This window comes from Capsicum annuum, unplaced genomic scaffold, assembly GCF_002878395.1.
Source record: "Capsicum annuum cultivar UCD-10X-F1 unplaced genomic scaffold, UCD10Xv1.1 ctg81560, whole genome shotgun sequence".
Lineage (NCBI taxonomy): Eukaryota > Viridiplantae > Streptophyta > Magnoliopsida > Solanales > Solanaceae > Capsicum > Capsicum annuum.
In genome coordinates, this window is record NW_025892289.1 from 39,609 (window position 1) to 59,407 (window position 19,799).

The 19,799-nt window shown below is 34.8% G+C and overlaps 1 protein-coding gene across 3 annotated transcripts; it reads left to right on the forward strand.

Moving 5' to 3' along the window:
- The first annotated feature begins 6,865 nt into the window (after nt 1–6,865).
- LOC107858553 (zinc finger CCCH domain-containing protein 44) lies at nt 6,866–19,799 on the forward strand. Of its 3 annotated transcripts, XM_016703282.2 has the most exons (11): nt 6,866–7,359; nt 7,567–7,646; nt 10,493–10,680; nt 12,460–13,471; nt 13,567–13,694; nt 14,410–14,469; nt 14,555–14,605; nt 15,584–15,654; nt 16,538–16,692; nt 16,822–16,893; nt 16,979–19,799. In XM_016703282.2, exons 1-11 carry the CDS (start codon nt 7,124–7,126, stop codon nt 19,483–19,485), a joined length of 4,560 nt encoding a protein of 1,519 aa, XP_016558768.2. In that variant the 5' UTR covers nt 6,866–7,123; the 3' UTR covers nt 19,486–19,799. The 3 variants fall into 3 exon arrangements, with proteins under 3 accessions (XP_016558768.2, XP_047261757.1, XP_016558769.2); XM_047405801.1 differs by lacking the exon at nt 10,493–10,680 and having other exon boundaries at nt 6,868–7,359; XM_016703283.2 differs by lacking the exons at nt 6,866–7,359; nt 7,567–7,646; nt 10,493–10,680 and adding an exon at nt 10,705–10,849.

A 19,799-nucleotide genomic window follows, 5' to 3' on the forward strand; every position in this document is an offset into this window, starting at 1 on the left:
TAAATGAAAAAGAGATAAATAAAGAGGAGTTTCTCTTAATTATGTTAATGTGCTAAATGACTTCAATATTACATCCTGTTTGTCATTATTTCCTAAAAACTTTTCTCAATTATTAATGAAAATCAAGGATCGTCTTTTGCTCCAATTTTATTTTGAAAAAGTTGTTCATGGAATTAATCACTTGTAATATTATTTATTATAATTTTTAATTATATATTTTTATATAGATTAAAATTTTAAAAAATGGCTCTTAAATATATTATTCATATTTGTGAGAGTAAGATATTGTTTCATTAAATTTACACTATTTAACCTACCAAAAAGATGAAAAAGATTAGGTGTCATACTTAGATAACAAGTAAAATCTATCCTTACTGAAAGTCATCAAAATTAATGAAACTTTTCCGTATTAAAACCCATTAGAATTAAATAATACTTTCAACTTAATGTACTAACTACAAGGAGTGATGTTCGTATTTAGCACTAACCAATTATTCTATATGAATATAGATTTCCAATTTTTTTGATTAAGAAAATAATTATATAAGGTAAAGTATTAGTAATTGGTTTTATAATTCTAAATATTAGGATTTTCTTAATTATATAAAGATTTTAAGCATGGCAAACTGAAGATTTCTATTCGATGATGATAAAATTATTTGAGGTAGTATTTTTTCTATTAATATCGTCTTTTCACTATTTTTTTCTAATATTTAAGAGTTTAAAATTAATTAAATATATATTTATGATAAAACTTTTTCTTATTAGAAGTTATCAGGATTAATGACAACTAATACTTCTTTCATTAGTTTAAAAATTTTAAATCGACTGAATTTGATTTTAAGAAGATTTCAAAGATCTAGAAATAAATATAAAAGCGTTAGAATAAGAAAAGTTTAAGAAGTATCAAAATTTTAAAAGTTTGAAGTACGTAATAAGAATATAATCAATGATTTTGTAAAGATTTGACATTAAAAACAAGGAAAAATTTTAAATATAGAAAAAGAAAAAGAACCGTACCAAAAATATGGTTCAAATTGATGCGTCTCTTAGCCTCTGGTAGAAAGGGAAAAAGGTACTGCATGAGAAATGCAAAAGTGATATCCACCAATCACTTGAAACTTCTGGTGGTAAAATATATAATTACATTAAAATATATGTTTATATTTACATTATTATATTAAAGTGTGAAAAATCTTTGAAAAATGATTTAAAATTTTACACTTTATTAAAAATCTCTGCAATACATAAAATTATTTAATTTTAAATAATTAAATGCTACACGTGTGAGGCACGTGCGGTTAAACTAGTTATATTAAAAATGTGAAGGGCCTTAAAAATGTTGTTTAAAATTTTTGACCTTCATTAAATGTCTCCGCTTTAGACAAAATCATCTTTTAATTATTTTTCAAAATTATTATTAATATATATAAAGAAGTTTAAATTTATAAAATTCATTAAATTTATTATTTTATAGGAATTTTGATAGGATTAGGATTCCTTAAACTACCAACTAATTAATATTATGTCCATTACCACCGTGGGTTGAAAATTCGGTTTAGGTTACATGTAGATTGTTCTTAGTTTTACTTGTGTTGACAATCATGTCTCTAGTAACTAGTAAATCGCTTAGATCTTTGTTATGATTATATTTCTTCTGATTTCGTTTCTAGATTTTTTTCTTGAAGTATTACTGTACTTTAATGGCTATCTGCAGAGTTGGATGGGAGAATTTTTCTCACCCATGTTGCAGTTATGATAAAAAAAGTGATTGTTTCATTTTCATGTTTGCATAGCTTGATATCTATTAAATAGAATAATCATGTAATAAGCCAATATCCAAAACCTTACTTCATAAAAACCCAACAAAACAACGATCTGTACACCTAGAATTGCCAAAAACAATGATTATTCTCAAAGAACTAAAACCTTTCAAACACTAACAATAGTGTAACTAAGATAACACAATTCTCTTATACATAGATGCAACAGTGCACTCAGCCTCTTGTAAATCATATTTCTGTGCAAGAGGTGTGGATATATATATATATATATATATATATATATATATATATATATATATATATATATCAATTAGAGGCGTTACTCATCTTTGATTTTCAATCTCTAAAATCTCTTGAGGTTAGTATATTAATTATTTTTCTTCCAATTAGTTTATTAAGTGTCTATTTAATATTGTTGTCCTTCTTCTTTAGTTTTGGTGTTGCTTGTTTTTTTTACAATCATAAAATCAAGGTAAAAGTCTCTAGACATATCCCCAAAAGTGAAAACTCTGGAAAGAAAGTGGAGACAAAAGTAAGTAAAAGTCAATACTTTTAGTTTTTTTTTTTTTTTTGAATCTATGTTAGGTGATTCAAATATTAAGTTTTATGTTTTTTTTTCCAGTTCTAATGTCTCTCCTTATTCATTATATTATTATCATTACATTTTTAGATGTTGTACCTATATTAGTTTGTAGGTATATATAGACACATAATTTATGAATTTATGGTAGGTGATTCAAAGATCAAATTTTCTATACCGATTTATGGTAGGAAATGCCTCCTAAACCCGAGTCTATGGACACTCCACCCATTTGATCCCGGTAATCATTTGAAGCATGGTGATGCGAATGTCTTTTGGAATAGCTTAAATGTGCATGGAATGTATAACCTTCCTATCTCGGCTTTCAGGCTTATTTTTTGTTCCAAGAAGAGTCTATGTTTTCCACTTGATGAGCAACTCTTGATACTTGTTTCTTGTCACACTTATGGGATACACTAGTTGACTCTTTCTTGGGAGGGTATTCGGGTAAGAGGGATGTTTGGGTGTATGTGAAGTTTGAGCCACCTTGGCAAGATGCTATGTTTGATTACACTTCTCTTTTTTTATCTTGTTTCTTGTCACACTTTGATGGATGAACAAGTACTTCTTTTGGTGCTTAGAAGGGTATCCTTTTTCCTAAGGTCCCATGGCATATGTAGAATGTACACTCGTGATTTGATAAAAAAATTTTGTTGATTGTGCTAATGTTAACCCTCATGTCATGAGGAATATGTGTTCTTTTGTCTCTTCTATTATTTTGCAAGGTTCAGATTTGAGGTAGAATCCTTTTCAAGAAAGGGAGGATGATACAAGTACAATCATGATTGTAGATGAATACGTAAAGGCTCGAGCTCACGTGGCTGGCCAACCAATGGAACAAGCTTTGAAGTGTAGAGAACAAGTCTCCAATACTTCAAAGTCGTCCAATATGCATACTCCAAGGCCGCCCCTTTGTCTTGATTCATTAAGGGCATTATAGTCATTTTGTAATAAGTTATAACCTAGACTATAAATAGAACATATTAGGTCTTTTATTCATAAATTTTGATGATATATTTTGAGAGTTCTAGAGAGAGAGAGTCTTGCAAGGTGGATTCCTTATAAACAAGTGTGGATATCACTTGTGTTGGTGCTAGTTTTGAAACGTTGGTTGCTTGAAAATCCCGTTTCCTTGAGGTCACCGTCGAGCTTGGTGTTACTTGTATGAATTCTTGGGTATTTGTGTTCAATATACACTTAGATTCATAGTGTTTGTACATTTATATGTCAAGCTACCTATCTATCTACCTATCTATCTATCTATTTTATTGTTGTTGTTGTTCATTCTCGGGTTTGGTGTCCCAAAATCGAGACTTTGTGTTCTTCTTATTCTTGTACTTGTGTTGTTAATCTAGTTTGTTGGCTCGTTAATTTTAGAGGTGTTGAACACCTTAATATCTTGTTGTTATTGTATTTTCGTTGTTGTTGTAGTGAATCCGAGAGTGGTTACCAAAGGGGTCCTCGGTTCTTCAAACTTGTGGAATATTTTGGTGTTTGTTTTGTGCCTTCTTTATCGATCTTGTATCATAAATAAATATATCCCCTTCAGTTTTTTTGATCAATTTTTTTCAACGAGATTAAGCCACTAAATATCTATCAGTGCATAGCTCATGACAAAATGATCTGCATCAGTGCAAACACAAAGAAATATATCCCTATCTCAGTTCATGAAATTGCATTAGTGTAGAGCTGATGAGAAATGACACTTGACGATCAAATATACTAGATTAGGCCCATTGGATATTTTTCTAGATGATTAAGAGGTTTTCCTATATGACAATTGTGACATTTCTTCATTCATATACCTTTATATGCAATTTAGATCTATATAAATTTTTTATCATGTCATTTGCTCAAATAATTTATTCACGGGTTCTAAAATCTAGATGCACATAGAATTGCATACCAAAATTTGAAATTTGAATATAATCAAACAAGAGCAAAGTTTGGAATAGACATTTTCTCTAGTTCCATGCTTCTCTGTTCTTTTATTTTGATTTACGTTTTGTTTATTTGTAAACAACTTAATAGCGTTGCACATTAAAAAGAAGTATTTTTGTTCGTTGAAAAAATTAGACCAACAAAACTTAGGAAAGGATATATTTATTTGTTTATTTATTGTGGGTCGGATCGGGCGAATTAGATTAAGGTATGATTAATTTTATAAAATTAGGCAATTTAATGTTGATTTGACTTTTTTTGTTAAAGGAAGGGTACGAATGAAAAGTTTCTTAACAATGAGGGTAAATATGATCCCAAAGTATGAAATTGATGGCAAATTTGGCCCCAAAATATAATGAAGTGTATATTTAGCCTATTTTTCAAAGCAGATGGGTAAATTTAGCCCCAAAGTATGACAATGGGAGTAAATTTGAACCCAAAGTATAACAAAGGATATATTTAACCAATTTTTCAAATAGAGGGACGAATTTGATCCTTTGCTTTTTTTTTTTTTGGGGTCTATTTAGGTTAACAAATCCATTGCTTCAATTTGGTACACAAAAATGATTAAACTAATTTTTCGCCTATGTTTATTTATAACAATCAATGAGATTTAAATATCAAATGTCAGTATAAGTATATATAAAATATCTCACTATAGCAGTTATGAAATGTTGAGACAAACACTCTCACATAGTGAGGTTTGACTCGTACAATCACCATCAATCCTCCTTCAATTGACATCCACAATTACAATAGTAAGTCGTCATTATCATCAATCAATATATAATTTTTAAGAGATGTCTTAATTAATTTTATATGAATAAAAAATACTTTTCTATTCAAATTTCAGATATTAAGTAAATAAAAATCTTAATTATTTAACTTTTAATGTTCAAAAATTCATTAACCCTATTATGCTCAATTAACCACACGGGCCTAATAATTGTTCCCTTACCGACTAATAATATTCGAAGTTCCATTTGGATGAAAATATTTGTCGTTTTCAATGTGCCGAGTCAAAATTGCAAATCGATCATTGAGAAATGAGAACAAATCGTACAAAATAGAAAGTAGAAAGAAGCTAACGTCTATCTTCTCTTACGTTAAAGTTGGCTTTTCGCAAACCACAATAGACTGATGAAGTTTGCACATGATGGTATAGTATAATTATAGGAAGAAGAGTTAGGCAGTTGTTGTTCAAGGGTCGTCCATTTCTTTAATTTGGGGTGACTCACTTGCCCATATCCAACTAGCTATTCTGACCCTCACTTCCACTAATTAAAAAGCCAAGTGTGAACCCCTTTTTTTCTTCAAAAGTTTCAACTTGTTCACGTGTTTGTAAGACCTCCATAACACACTCATCACAAAACAACAACCCCAAATAGTATTCCACTATTATTCTTGCTCCTTTTTTGCTTATCGCATTTTGTTCAATATTTAAAATATAAAATTTTGATATTTGCAAATTACATAATGTGTATTATAAGTTGAATTTTTTATATTAATATAATAAAGATATATATTTTAAAATATAGTCAAAATTTATGCAGTTTAGTCTCTCTAAAAATGAAGAAATGGAAAAGTGAATGTAAGAAGTTATAATTCTTCTTTTTATGTTTTGCTCATTCAAAATTATTTGTTAACAACTTCTATTAAAGTTAGTTTCCGCCTTACATAGATTTGTAAACAAGTCTTAAGGAACCTTGCCCCTCTTCACGTGCAAGGGACAAACTAAGTATTGGAGCTGGGCAAAATTTAAGTACCATTTATTTTTAAAATCTGTTCAATATATATTAACTACTATTTAGAATTTAATAATTTTAAATTTATAACTTTCAAATTCTTATTTCATGCGCAGTTAATGAGTTTCCACGTGTATTCACAAATCACAAGTCAGGTATCTGCCATGTCCATTCACAATTTTTTTTTATTACTACTCCTACTATTATTTTTTTGGGTGCAAATATTCTTACAAGTCATCTATCTCCATGTGTAATGTGTATCCACAAGTCGTGTCTCACCAAAGTGTGAAAAACTCAGCTGGACCCCACCAATTTTTCTATTTCCTATTTTGTCTTTTTATTAATTTATACGACACCACTTTGTTTTCAAATCAGTCTTAAAAAGAATAAAATATTTTTAGATTTAATAATAATTTATTTTTAAAAGTATAATTTTGTTTTTGATAATACAATTTAAAGTCACCCAAAATAATACTTTCTTCGTCTCAAATTGGGATGACACAGCTATTAAGAAAACAATGATCGGTAATGTAACTTTATCATTTTATCCCTCTTAATTGTATTTTATTATTAGTTTTAATATTGATGGAAGACTAATAACAAGGAATAATCAATTACATTAAGGATATAATGGAAAAAAAAAATTATCTTATCTCGATAAGTAAAAAAAACAAGTAAAATGAGACATTAAATTAAAAAATTTGAGACGGATAAAATGAAATGGAGGGAGGAAGTACTAAAGAATAAATTTTAAAAATATTGTCATATTTCTTAAACTTAATATCAATTAACTGTCATATAAATTGACTCGGAGGAAATATATGATTTTTATGTGGGTGGCGCACACACATTTTACACACACTTGATTCTGCCAAACATGGGGCCCAACCACCGTCCCCCCATCTATCTCATCTCTCCAACTTTTTCCCCTTTCCCGTCTCAGAAATTTCCACGTACTCCCAAACACACAACTTGGCATAGTCAATGATCCATCACCTTTTCCGATCACTCCTCCGCCCAATTTCACCTACCTTAGGGTTTCATAAACTCTCTTTCTCCGACCTCGAATTCCCATGGAGGACGCCGCAGCATCGTCAGTAGAACAGCAGCTGGTCGGAGTTGCCGTAGCCGTGGTGTCTGCTGGGAATTCTAACGGGATCGGCTTTTCTGAGAAGACGAAGCGTGGAAGGCCGCCACGTGTAGCAGTATCGAATGCTCCGCAACTGAAGAGACATCGCGAGGGGGAGGAAGGGGAAGATGTTTGCTTTATTTGTTTCGATGGTGGTTCGCTTGTCCTATGCGATCGCAAGTGAGTTAACCACGCGTTTTTCAGGGTTTCGCAGAAATTAAATTTACTGGCCTTTTCAGCTAAAAATTGATGTACTTGTTCTTCGTAAATAGTAACGTAAAAGTGTTTTTCTAATTTATTCCAAAATTGGTTTTTTTTAATGGTTTGACTTTGAGAAGTATGAATTGATTGATTGTATTGATTATTGTTTTTTACTGAATTGTAAAGGGGGTGTCCGAAGGCATATCATCCAGCTTGTATTAAGCGGGATGAGGCATTTTTCCGCTCCAAAGCTAAATGGAACTGCGGTATGTATCTCTGCTTCTACCCACACTTAAAGAACCGGTTTGCAGTCATTTAGTTCTCATCTTTGTTCATTTATGAATTTTTTATTGGATGTGCAATTGCTAGTTACTGCATTTGGAAAATGGACTTAAATAGTAGGCGAGGTCATGTAGATTTCTGTTTGATGGTAAATTTAATCAATGAGTGGCACATTACAGCCTCTTGCAGAAATGCAAGGTAAGACTGTGCACAATAGACCCTTGCGGTCTGACTCTTCTTGGAGCCCGCGCATAGCAAGAGCTTTAGTGCAATGGGCTTCTCAAAGGAAAAAGTGGCACGTTAGAGGCGGTAATGTCATATTGCTTGTGCATCTGGCATTTAGTTAAGCTATTTCCATTTAAAGGTTCACCTTACGGATGAAGGTGACCATGCTACTGCAGTGTCACCAAAAACACATAGATAAGGTGCAATTAAATTTTAAGGCAGGTGGTTGTGCACAATGAAAATGTTAAGTGACACTACAATAACTTCATTGTGCTGTTATTTTTTAAATATCTAAGAAGCGAGATGCTGGATCCTTCATTTTACTGCTGCTTCGTAAATCATCATAAGTTGGCCTGAAAGAACTGCGTTACATCAATCATTGTGGAAAAAATCACTATTTCTCATTGTAACAACATCAAGATTAGTACTTATTTATTCTCTCTGCATATAAAAGCATATATTCACATATAAACATTTAGCAAACATCTATAATGGGAACATGTGTGCTTGCCAATAGCTACTTACAGCAATTATAAAATTGTTTTAGAGTGAAAACTCATATATGGAGTATGGTTTTGTCTATATTTGGTTTTAATTGGGTAGTGCCACATAGCACCAAAGTGGCCTTTGAATGCCGGTGCAATTGGAGAGTTGGTAAGCCATCAAGTCAATCTGGAAGATGATACCTGCTAGTATGTGTTGGCCTGTATGGTCAAAGAAGGTTTATCAACTCCAAATCACTCCTTTAAGGGTAGGTGTCTTTTGTATCTATATAGTTGGCATTAGCTTTCACCCATAGATTCCCCCGAGAACTATTTGAACTTTGTTAGCTCCGTGGTACTAGTTGAGTCTTTTTTTTTTTTTTTTTTTTTTTTTTGTATTTGAGCTAATGAAGTATTGTCACCTTCCTAACTTTTGTACTATGTATCCTCTTGATGCTCGCAATGAAATTTCTTATTACTTCATACAAAAAAAAGAGCAGCGAGTGCCCAACCAGGCGATAGCACGGTGTCTGCGTTGGTAGAGAGATGAGAAAGGAAGGCACATGTGCAGTTGCAATAGGCATCCGGAATGTATAAAAGGAGGAAAACTAGGAAGAGTATCCTTGTTCATTCTCTTGTAGCCCTGAGAGCTGGAAAGTTTGCATCATGCCGAAATTGGCATATTAGAATTTTTAGCTGCAATTGGCATTTACAATTTTGAAGGAACAAGTTCCAACCCATACGATCCATCTAAATCGATCAACATCGACATGGTTCACGATAGTTCGCTTACTAACTTGTGCATTTTTTCAAGAAAAAATGAATTCATGTGTATATTTTCTGCTGTAATCTTGATCTGTTCCCGTGTTTTGTACTCTATATTTGTAACATGTTCGAAATGGTTTCTATTTCCAAATTTTTGTTTGGAAAAGTGAAGACCTGAAGACAATCTTTCACAGCCCTTCAATATTGTTGCTGAACTTTACTTATCCTACAACATCAACAACTATGCCTCAAAATACCAAGCCTGTTGTAGTTAAGAGTCGATTATATGAATCCTCACTGTTCATTTTGCTCCAATTTGATTCATTCCATTCAAATATTTAATGTATATCTCACTCTCTTTGCTCCGTTTTCCCTGTATCTTTGCACTAATCAAAGAGAATCTTGAAAACATATTTTCACTTTGGGAAATCTTAAAAAACAAAATCTTAATGTGAAATTGAATGGCACAGAGAGAAACAAGAATCAGATCCCTTTTTAAAAATAAAAGAAACAGAAAAAAATGAATAAGGATTTTTTCTTGGGAAACCAAACAAGGATCTAATTGTTTGATTAAAGTAAACGTTAAACAATCAGAATACATGGTACCATAGGAAAATGATGAATTGAACTATGTCTAAGCTGTGAATTGCATTGAATTTTTGTCTTTGGATTGCGCAAGAGAAACCTTGGAGTAATTTACTCGATGAAACAATTAGTTTTCATCATTGTAATGTTAGAATAAGCTGCAACGAATCTATAGGTCTGAAGTGGAGTGGATAAGGCGGATTTTGAATTTTTTTTAGTATGTCATACTAATAGTTAAAGTGACTGAAGACATTCTCTTCGTTGAGCAGTGTAACCCACCTACCAGCGTTATCTTTTTGTGTGAATATATGTATGTATACATTCCACATGCACTGCATATACACCGACTGTCGAAGGATGTGTGTATTTGAAGACACTTTGATAGTGTGCATGATATCTGGAGAATCTATATTCACAGCAAGGGTTCAACCACAAACATATATTAAGCACCAAATATACACGGGATTGTTGCTAGCACGTGTAGTGCTGAGTATTTTTTCCATTTCATTTCAAGTTGGTGCAATATTTTTTGAACTTCAAAGGATTCGTTTCCCCAGATGTGTTACATTTGAATTTTTGATCAACAATGTTCATGAACGATTAAGTTAATAATAGAAAATGTAAAGATTCTTAAACTATAAGTCTTGAAGTAGTTGCTTAAAGTTAATCAAATAGAAGATCATAATAGATGCATATGATTTTCTATCGACTATCACATCACCACCTCCAGATACTTGCATGACATAACATTCTCAAATTACCTTTATTTTCAGGTTGGCATGTTTGTAGTGTATGTCAAAAGGCTTCCCACTATATGTGCTATACTTGTACATATTCACTGTGCAAAGGATGTACAAAAAATGCTGATTTCTTATGTGTTCGAAGAAACAAAGGCTTTTGCTCAACATGCATGAGAATTATCATGCTGATTGAGAATATAGACCAAGGAATCCAGGAGATGGTATGCTGTGCCCCATAATCTCGTTGCTGATTATTAATTTGACAGTTCATGATATCATCAAGTCTAAATACCAAGATATCCCCTCAAAGTTGGTGGGCTTTGTCAGTTGGACACCCAGACTTAGCTAGTGACCAGATAGGTATCCTCTATTTGAAAAAATTGTGATCAGGTGTGTTCCACTGAATCTGAGCTCGTGAGACCTTAATCGTGATTTTTCTCTTCTTATTTAGAATAATATTGAGTTTTACATGGACCCCACACTTCCACCCTTTTACTTGAAACTTTCATGGCTTATCCCAATTTACTTGTGCAATTAGCCCAAATATCACGAAGAAATCCCCAGTCAAATTGGCAGGTTAAAGGCACCCCTCTGTCACTGTTTTTTAACAAGTTGACAGGCGAAATCCCAGATTCTATTGCAGGACTACCAAATTTTCTGAACCTTAGTTTATCAAGCAATGCTATCTAAGATCGTTTGCCTATTGCCTTCTCCATAGCCCCCCCTTCAACTCTGTCAGTAGACCTTTCTTATAACAATTTGTACAATTTCAATCTGGGAACAGTGCCAGATTGAATTAGAAACAGAGAAACTTTTGATGTCAACTTAGAAGACTGTAAACTTCGTGGGACACTTCCAAATTTCACAACACTTTTTCCTAAACACCATAGACCTATCAGCTAACTTCTCCATGGATGGTCTATCAAATTTCTTTGCACATATGTCAAGCCTTCAAAAGGCTAAGATATCCCACTAGTTTAAAACTGATGTTTTTCCAGTTGGAATTTCATCTCTTGACCTCTGTTTAATCGTTTCGAGTCTCTTTCTAGGATGTAAAGCAACAACCAACAAGACAAGTAAATTCTTTGAGGCGATTAATACCTCGAACAAGCTACTAATGGACACATCTCATAATTCATTGGTGGCTTAATCAGTGAATAAACCACCAACAGAAATTAGAGAACGGCCGCCTTCAAACAACTGGAAAACATGGCCAGAAAATGTTCTCTGGCGACAAACCAACTTCTCTTGTATAACATATTCCTCTCCTTGTCCAAAAATTCATGGCGATGCTTGGAGTTGCTTTGCGGTTCAATAAAAAATTTGTAGGTATTTTTTTTTATACTTTTTACCTGAGCCAGGGGTCTATCGGAAACAACCTCTCTACTTCATCCGAGGTAGTGGTATGGACTGCGTACATCTTACCCTCCCAAACACTGGGTATGTTGTTGCTGTTTTTTTATACTTTTTATGGGAAAATATTACACGACATTTGTCGATTTCTTCATCTATCACATCAACAGTGCGTATTTTCACGCATGAACATAAGTGTCCACGAGGCACACCTCTGCCAGGTAGAGGTATTCAAATGGTCACTAGCTAATGGAGTGTTTAAACCATTCAAACCAAGTTTGAGGGGCTACCTAGGTATTTGGTCTTTCTTTAAATTTTTTTTTTTTTCTATTTTGAGTAAGATGCATTCCCCCGAGAACGATTATTGCCTTTACCTGTGAATAGATAAAGAATGTCACATTCTCCATGAGCAGATCTGATCATCAGATCTAATTACTAATTTTTTGCAGACAATTTTCCTATCATGCCTTTCCAGATTTGTAAAAAATTATGGAAAGAGAGAAATTATTTAATTTAAATCTTGTTCACAGGTAGTATTACTGTGTACTGTTTCATTTTCTTTTACTTCTGCAGAAAAAATAGGAATCTTGGTTTTGTTATGTGTCTGCCATTTGTATTTGATTTTGTGATGCCTGAAATCTTTTCAGGTTCAAGTAGATTTTGATGACAAGAGTAGCTGGGAGTATCTCTTCAAGGTATATTGGATGTACTTAAAAGAAAAATTATCATTAACACAAAATGAACTTATTCAAGCTAAAAGTCCCTGGAAAGGATCAGATTCAGTACATGCTAAGCGACAGCGGGTATCTCATCCTGTTGCATTTGATGGCAAAGGTATTGTGAAGTCTTTTGACCATTTGGAGCTGAAAAAACCCAAACAATTGCTGGAGCCACCTTGCAAGGCTCCTCCAATCACTGAAATCCAAACAATTGCTGAGGCTGAAATTTTAAATGGTACTGGTTGTTCTCCACAGTTGGAGCAAACACAGCCCATAGAGCTAGATTTACGGAGGAAAGATTCTTTAAAGAAAGAAGAAGCAAGTACTGCTGTGGGGCCATCATTGAATGGACGCATGGAATGGGCATCCAAAGAGCTTTTGGAGTTTGTTGCACACATGAAGAATGGTGATACTTCTGCTTTATCACATTTTGAGGTCCAGGCTTTATTACTAGAGTACATAAAGAGAAACAATCTTCGAGATACTCATCAGAAAAGTCAAATAATTTGTGATTCGAGGCTCCAAAGTCTTTTCGGAAAACATCGTGCTGGCCACATAGAAATGCTAAAGCTTCTTGAGTTTCACTTTCTGATAAAGGAGGATTCACAGAGTAGTACATTTATACCAGCTGGAATTGTTGGAAATGTTACTAGTCATGTGGAGGATGGCGTTAACAATGATACCTCATTCTTGATGAATAAAACTAAGAAACGTAAATCACGGAGACACCCCGAAAAAAATTTCGTGCAGGTCAATCTAGATGAGTATGCAGCAATTGATGCTCATAACATCAATCTCATATATTTGCGCCGTGATTTGATGGAGAGTCTTATTGAAGATATGGAGAAGTTCCAAAGCAGAGTTATTGGTTCAGTTGTCCGGATAAGAATATCTGGTAACAATCAGAAGCAGGATATGTACAGGCTTGTCCATGTCGTAGGTACCGACATTTCTTAAAAGATTTCTTTAACTACTCATGCTGGTGTAAACAAGATTTAAATCTAGTTTCCAGAGAACATAATATCTTCAACTCAGGTACAAGCAAGGCATTTGTTCCATATAAGATTGGGGATAAGGCTGCTGATGTACTGCTTAAAGTATTAAACTTAAACAAGAAAGAGATTGTTCCTATTGATTCTATTTCAAATCAAGATTTCTCTGAGGTAATTAGATACACGTGACTGTTCCTTGTTCACTACTTGAATTGCAAGATTGTTGCATTTATTAATGAATAACTTCATTTTCATGTTTACGAATGGTACATAAATAAACCTTTTACTTCTTAGTTCTGCGAAGGAAACTATATTCTGGACCTAATTCAATCCCAAAAGTTAGTTCATAAGGTCAGGATTGTCCACGATAGTATAAAGAAATTACAGTCCATGCCGTCAACCAATATGGTCACTCTTAAATCCTTCGGCATGCTCAGAGTTGGACGTTTGGAGCAATGGTAACATAATTTTGGTCCGTACGATGGGTAGTCTAGTATCAGGGATGAGTTTAGCTCTTGGCTTTTATATGTTAAGCAAAATGGACCTTGAACTTAACTCTATTCCGAAAGTTAACTTGTGAGGAACTGTTTGGAACCATATGAAAAGACTACCACCAATACTTAAGCCTAGTGATATCAGGGAATCTACCACACAGTAGGTGTGGGTTCAATTAATTTTGTTCTATATCTCTTTTATTTTCAACTATGTAATAATAAAAAGTTTTTTTTAAGTGACTACCGCTCATACCTTCAACAATGTGGACTCTCAACAATTTCTACTACTCTGTCACCTTAATATGTTGTACCTGTATAGGGTGTATGGTGATTTCAGTAGGTGATTGGTGTTGATTCAGATAACTTCTTAATTATTTATTGGCAATTTTCAGGATGAATGCAGAAGATTACGTCAGATCATAAAATGTGGGCTTGTAAAGCGGTTGACAATAGTAAGTGTTGAACCTGATGTCACTTTTAAGTTTTGCTTTAGGATATCACAATGACTGATTAAATGATGCCTTTTCTTCTTCATAGGGTGAGATACAGAAGAAAGCAATGGAACTCCGTGCTGTAAAACTCAAAGATGTATGTCACCTTTTCATTATTCATTGCAATTTTCTCCATTAGTATTTGTAGATGGATATATTCCCTTGATAAAATGGTCATGCAAATTTAACTGGAATGATAATGAATGGGCCACAAGAAATTGGGATGGGAGGAGCATAATTAAAGTGCAGCCCGGTGCACTAAAGCTCCTTTATGCGCGGGTCCAGGAAAGGGCCGGACCAAAAGGGTCTATTGAACACAGCCTTACCCCTTGCATTTCTGCCTGAGGCTGTTTCCATGGCTTGAACCCGTGACCTAGTCACATGGCAGCAAGGGAGGAGCATAATTAAGTCCTTAAAATGTGTTTAAAGGGTTAAGGGAGGAGCATAATTAAGTCTTTAAAATGTGCTTAAGGGTTTCCTTTCTTTTCTTTTAGATCATATCAATGATCTGGATGAGCATCTCATCTGGGTATAATGCAGTATTTTTATTTTATTTTTAGCAAGCTTTTGCATGACTTTGAAGGGCCTAAATGAAGTTCTAAACTATGTATTTCTTTAGGCAGAGCATGTCTAGGCAAGGAAGAGGCAATATTTTGTATTGAAATTAGTAATGGGAGATAGAAATATTTCATTTGATCATGTAAATTTAATTGCAACAGAGAGGAATTGGTATAGTTGGATCTTTTAAAATGTATTCAAATGTTTTTCTTCCTTTTAGAATTCTTTTGTGCTTCAAAACTGAGTGGTGTCTAAAGCACAAAGAAACTGCAGCCAAAAGAAGGAAAAGGTATTGATTCCTGAATGGTAACTGATCTACACATTTTGTTGCTTTACATTCCAAAGTAGGTAAACTATCCCGACCCATAAACACTTGTTGTACCTACTCTCATGGAACGTAAAAGGTTTTGTGTTCGAAGGTGTTATGTGTACTGTCACTGTTACTACTTTTGAAAAAGATGTTATATAGGTTGTGTTGTGATGGGCTTTTGTTTCTTTATTTTTGAAAAATGAACAGTCTCTGGAAGAGGAGATACAACGACTCAACAATCTTCGTGAAAGAGCAAGTGAAAAAGGGCGCAAGAAAGAATATCCTTTCCTTCCTCTGTTGAAGCAGTTTACCTTTATATATTGTTATCTCAAGATAATATTGATGTCTCCAACAATAGCAGAGGCACCATATTTTAAAATTCTGTATTTTTCTTTTTCTCTTGTTCCACACTTTTTTTGACAGTTCCATATGTTTCTGTCTGTTTACCTTAACAAATGGATAATTTAGTTTATTGAGGGAAAGAAAAAAGGAGGTCAGAAACAGGGACATGAACAAATTTAAATTGCAATGGGAAGGTTGGTCCCAACTGAGGTTTTACTAATTTGAATTACATTTCAATGAGGTTGAAGTTACTTTAATGAAAAAAGACTCAATCTGAGTAAAATGCAAGTACTTTTTTCTTTTCATTGTTATAAGCAGATATAAATAGGAGTGCTTTTCATTTCTCAAATATATTTTAATCAATAATTTTTTTGACAAGGTTCAGACTATTTTTCCTAGATCTTCACATACATTAGTAGTATTTACCATTTTATGAACCCTAAAACACATTTTAGAATTGAATCACTCATATTTACTTTATCTTTCTGCAGTCACCTCTTATAATATTAAATAGCAGAAAATATATGTGTTATATAAAAGTTGCTTAAGCTATAGAAATATGCAAACTAAATCTTTTACAATGAATAAGAGTGAACCGTGAAATAGCTGCTGGTGCATACTGCTGCTGTTAACTCGCAAATTTCAGTTCAACATCTAAATCAATTGAGATATTTATTAGATCTCTCTGTAAAGATTGAATTCAATTTTCTTCTTTGAAAAAGAGCATATGATTTCAAAATCTATAGATATCATGTTCTGCACTTTTTAATTAGATCAGACTTTGAGCATGGGTATGTGGACTTCCTTGACACTTCCCACGCTCAGAGAATGTGTAGAGAAGCTAGAGCTTCTGAAGACGCCTGAAGAACATCAGCGGAGGCTACTTGCAATTCCAGAAGTGCATGCTGATCCAAAGATGGATCCTAATTATGAAACAGACGAAGATGCTGGAGAATCGGACGACAAAAAACAAGGTTACATCAGTTTGTTTTTAGTCACTCTTTTCCAATTTATGGGTGATCTCTTTTCCAATTTATGGGTGATCTCTTTTTATTGGGCGCAATTTGAAAGATTTGCTTACTGATGATGTTAATGTAATGCAGTTGAACATGGGGGGCCAAAATACGCTAGATTTAGTAGAAGGGAAGACAAGCATATGTCTTCATGGAAGAAAGGTTAGGTGGTTGGTTGTACCAGCAAGTCTTTCAAAAGTTGATTCTTTGTGATCTAAGTAAGTAGAATTTTTGTTTTTTTATCCAGATAAAGAGGGATCTATCATGGTTCTATCTAAAGTGAGTGAAAAAAGAGAGGCTCATGGAAATATTATGAAGAAGCTAGGGAATCAAGGTACTGAATGTCAGGTTGTGGATAGGTCTGCATCTGAAACTTCAATTACAAGCTTATCTACAGTGAACTCAACATCCACTAAAAATAGTGATACAGACAAGCTTTGGCATTACCGTGACCCTAGTGGTAAAATACAAGGACCATTTTCAGTGACACAGTTGAAGAAATGGAATACGTCGGGGCTTTTCCCACTTGATATGAGGATATGGACAAATGATGAGCATGACGACTCAGTACTTTTAACTAATGCACTAAAAGGGCTGTTCCATAAAGCCCCTCAGGTGCATGGTGAGATTTCACACCAGTCTAAGAAGCTTGGTGCTGCTTCTGTTAACAGTAGCGTTGGGTGGTGTGCAACTGCAACTGGAATAGGGAGAGAATGTGGAGGGAGGGAGGTACCTTGGCACCTCCGTATCAGAAATAACCATTCTAATGGTAACACTGAGACTGCGAAAATGGATGGGTTGTCCTCGTCTTCTCCACAATGTTTGGACTTGAATAATTCTTATTCTGACAAACCCCATGCATCCAGCCCAGAACCTTCATCCAGTCATGGAAATGTGCACAGAGCTCCTCTGCATGGGAAAAAATGCCCTAAAACTGTTGATTTTCACTACAGTACAGGTCATATGGTTCGGGACTCAAGTGGAAGCCCAATATCTCAGATATCTGATGGCTTTAGCCATAGTATGCAATCTCACCGTCAGAGGCATTTAGGGCAGTCTTCCGGACAGAACTGGGGATCCTCAAACAGTAATAGAACTTCAGTTAAAGTAAAATCTGGATCTAGTTTTGCATCAGTAACTAAGTCAATTGATTCATTTGAACAAGGTATCACGACTTATCCAGATCTCCCCAGCCCAACTCCAAAAACTAGCTATGACGATGTTGAAGCTCAGGCTGCTGAAGAGCTACTTTCTTTGAGTTCGATTGTTCCAGTTTGTGCTTCAAATATCCAGGATTTGCCAAGTCCTAAACCAGAATTGGAAGACGAAGCTCCAGTTGGGCAGGCTGCAGCAAACAAAGATTCTTTAACTTCTAGTTTTCCTGTTCAGGATTCAGGCCCTGTTCCAGTTTGTGCTTCAAATATCCAGGATTTGCCCAGTCCTACACCAGAGTTGGAAGACGAAGCTCCTGTTGGGCAGGCTGCATCAAACAAAGATTCTTTAACTTCTAGTTTTCTTGTTCAGGATTCAGGCCCTGTTCCAGTTTGTGCTTCAAATATCCAGGATTTGCCAAGTGCTAAACCAGAATTGGAAGACGAAGCTCCAGTTAGGCAGGCTGCATCAAACAAAGATTCCTCAACTTCTAGTTTTCCTGTTCAGGATTCAGGCCCTAGTTGGAGCAGTGCTTCTAGTCTAGTGATTGATGGCCCCCAACTTCCTGAATTAGCTAGTGGATTGGGTGGATATTCACCAGCTGCAAAACCATCTGTGGACTCTGATCTTTTCTCTGATTCTGCACTGAAACCAGCTGAAGCAGTGGGTGATCATGTCGACACACCTACTTCAGATGCCAACCAACTCAATCATAATTCCTCATGTCATCAAATCTCAAACTTTTCTGATTGGCGAGCACTCTTTGGTGAGCCAATAGAGTTCAGCATTTTAGATGAGGAATCAGTATCAGACCTATTAGCTGAAGTTGATGCAATGGAATCTCAAACTCAAAGTGGTATGGGTTCACCAACCTCAGCCATGAGGTGCGGTGAGGAGACAATATCTGTGTTTAAAAGTGACTTTTTCAGCTTTCTTGAGGAGCTTAGTCCCACACTTGATCCTGCAAAAAATGATGCTCTGAGCTCCACTGAAGATATGCAGTTACCTTGTCAATCCTCTCTGACAGATGAACTAGCGGGGGCATCACAGGCCGAAGCTTTTGATCCTTTAAAGAGGTCTAGCAGGACTTCATCTTCTTGCAATGAGAGAGAAACAAAGTCAGCTGATGTTTGCTTTTCCCAGGGTGAAGCTGGGTCCAATGTACCTACACCCTCTACCACGAGGAAAACTGAAGTTTCAGTCATCAGCTATAGTACAGGTCTGGAAGCTATAACCACCGACTATTGTGCAGCACCTGCAAACATGATTTGCAGTAGACTGGTTCAGGGATTCACAGATGTTAATCAAGGTAGCAGCATGGTGACTGCATGTGGACGTTCAAACGTGAATACCTCCCCTTTCACTGGGAATCCATTGCCTGAAAGCCAGTGTATATACTCAGGAGAGAGGTCTGGTGGTCCAGGAGATGGGGTTATTCCAGTAGGGGACTTGGGATTTGGAAGGGATGGGTCATCGTGGTGCAGACAGACATTTGGTGGCAGGGCATACTCTGGGCCTCCTCCAAATGGACAACGTGTTTGCAAGTTTTATGAGAGTGGGCATTGCAAGAAGGGGGCGTCGTGCGACTATTTTCACCTTTGAAGGTATGAATTGGTGAATTCACGGCAATTGCTTTAATCTTTTTTGTACAACCATTTCTTTCAGTAGGATGATCAAGATGTAGCTAAAATGTTAGTATAATTTAACCAAAAAATTTCAGTTAAAGAAGGCAGGATACAAAAAGAATTCCCACTGAACCATAATGTTAACCAGGTAGAAACTAGTACACTAAAGCAGACCAAAATAATTGTATCATCCTTGTATTTGATCGGGGAACTATTGCTCTATGTACAAACTACAGCAGTGAATTGGTGATCGTCAGGAATTTGTACGTATACATTAGAGATTAGAGAGAA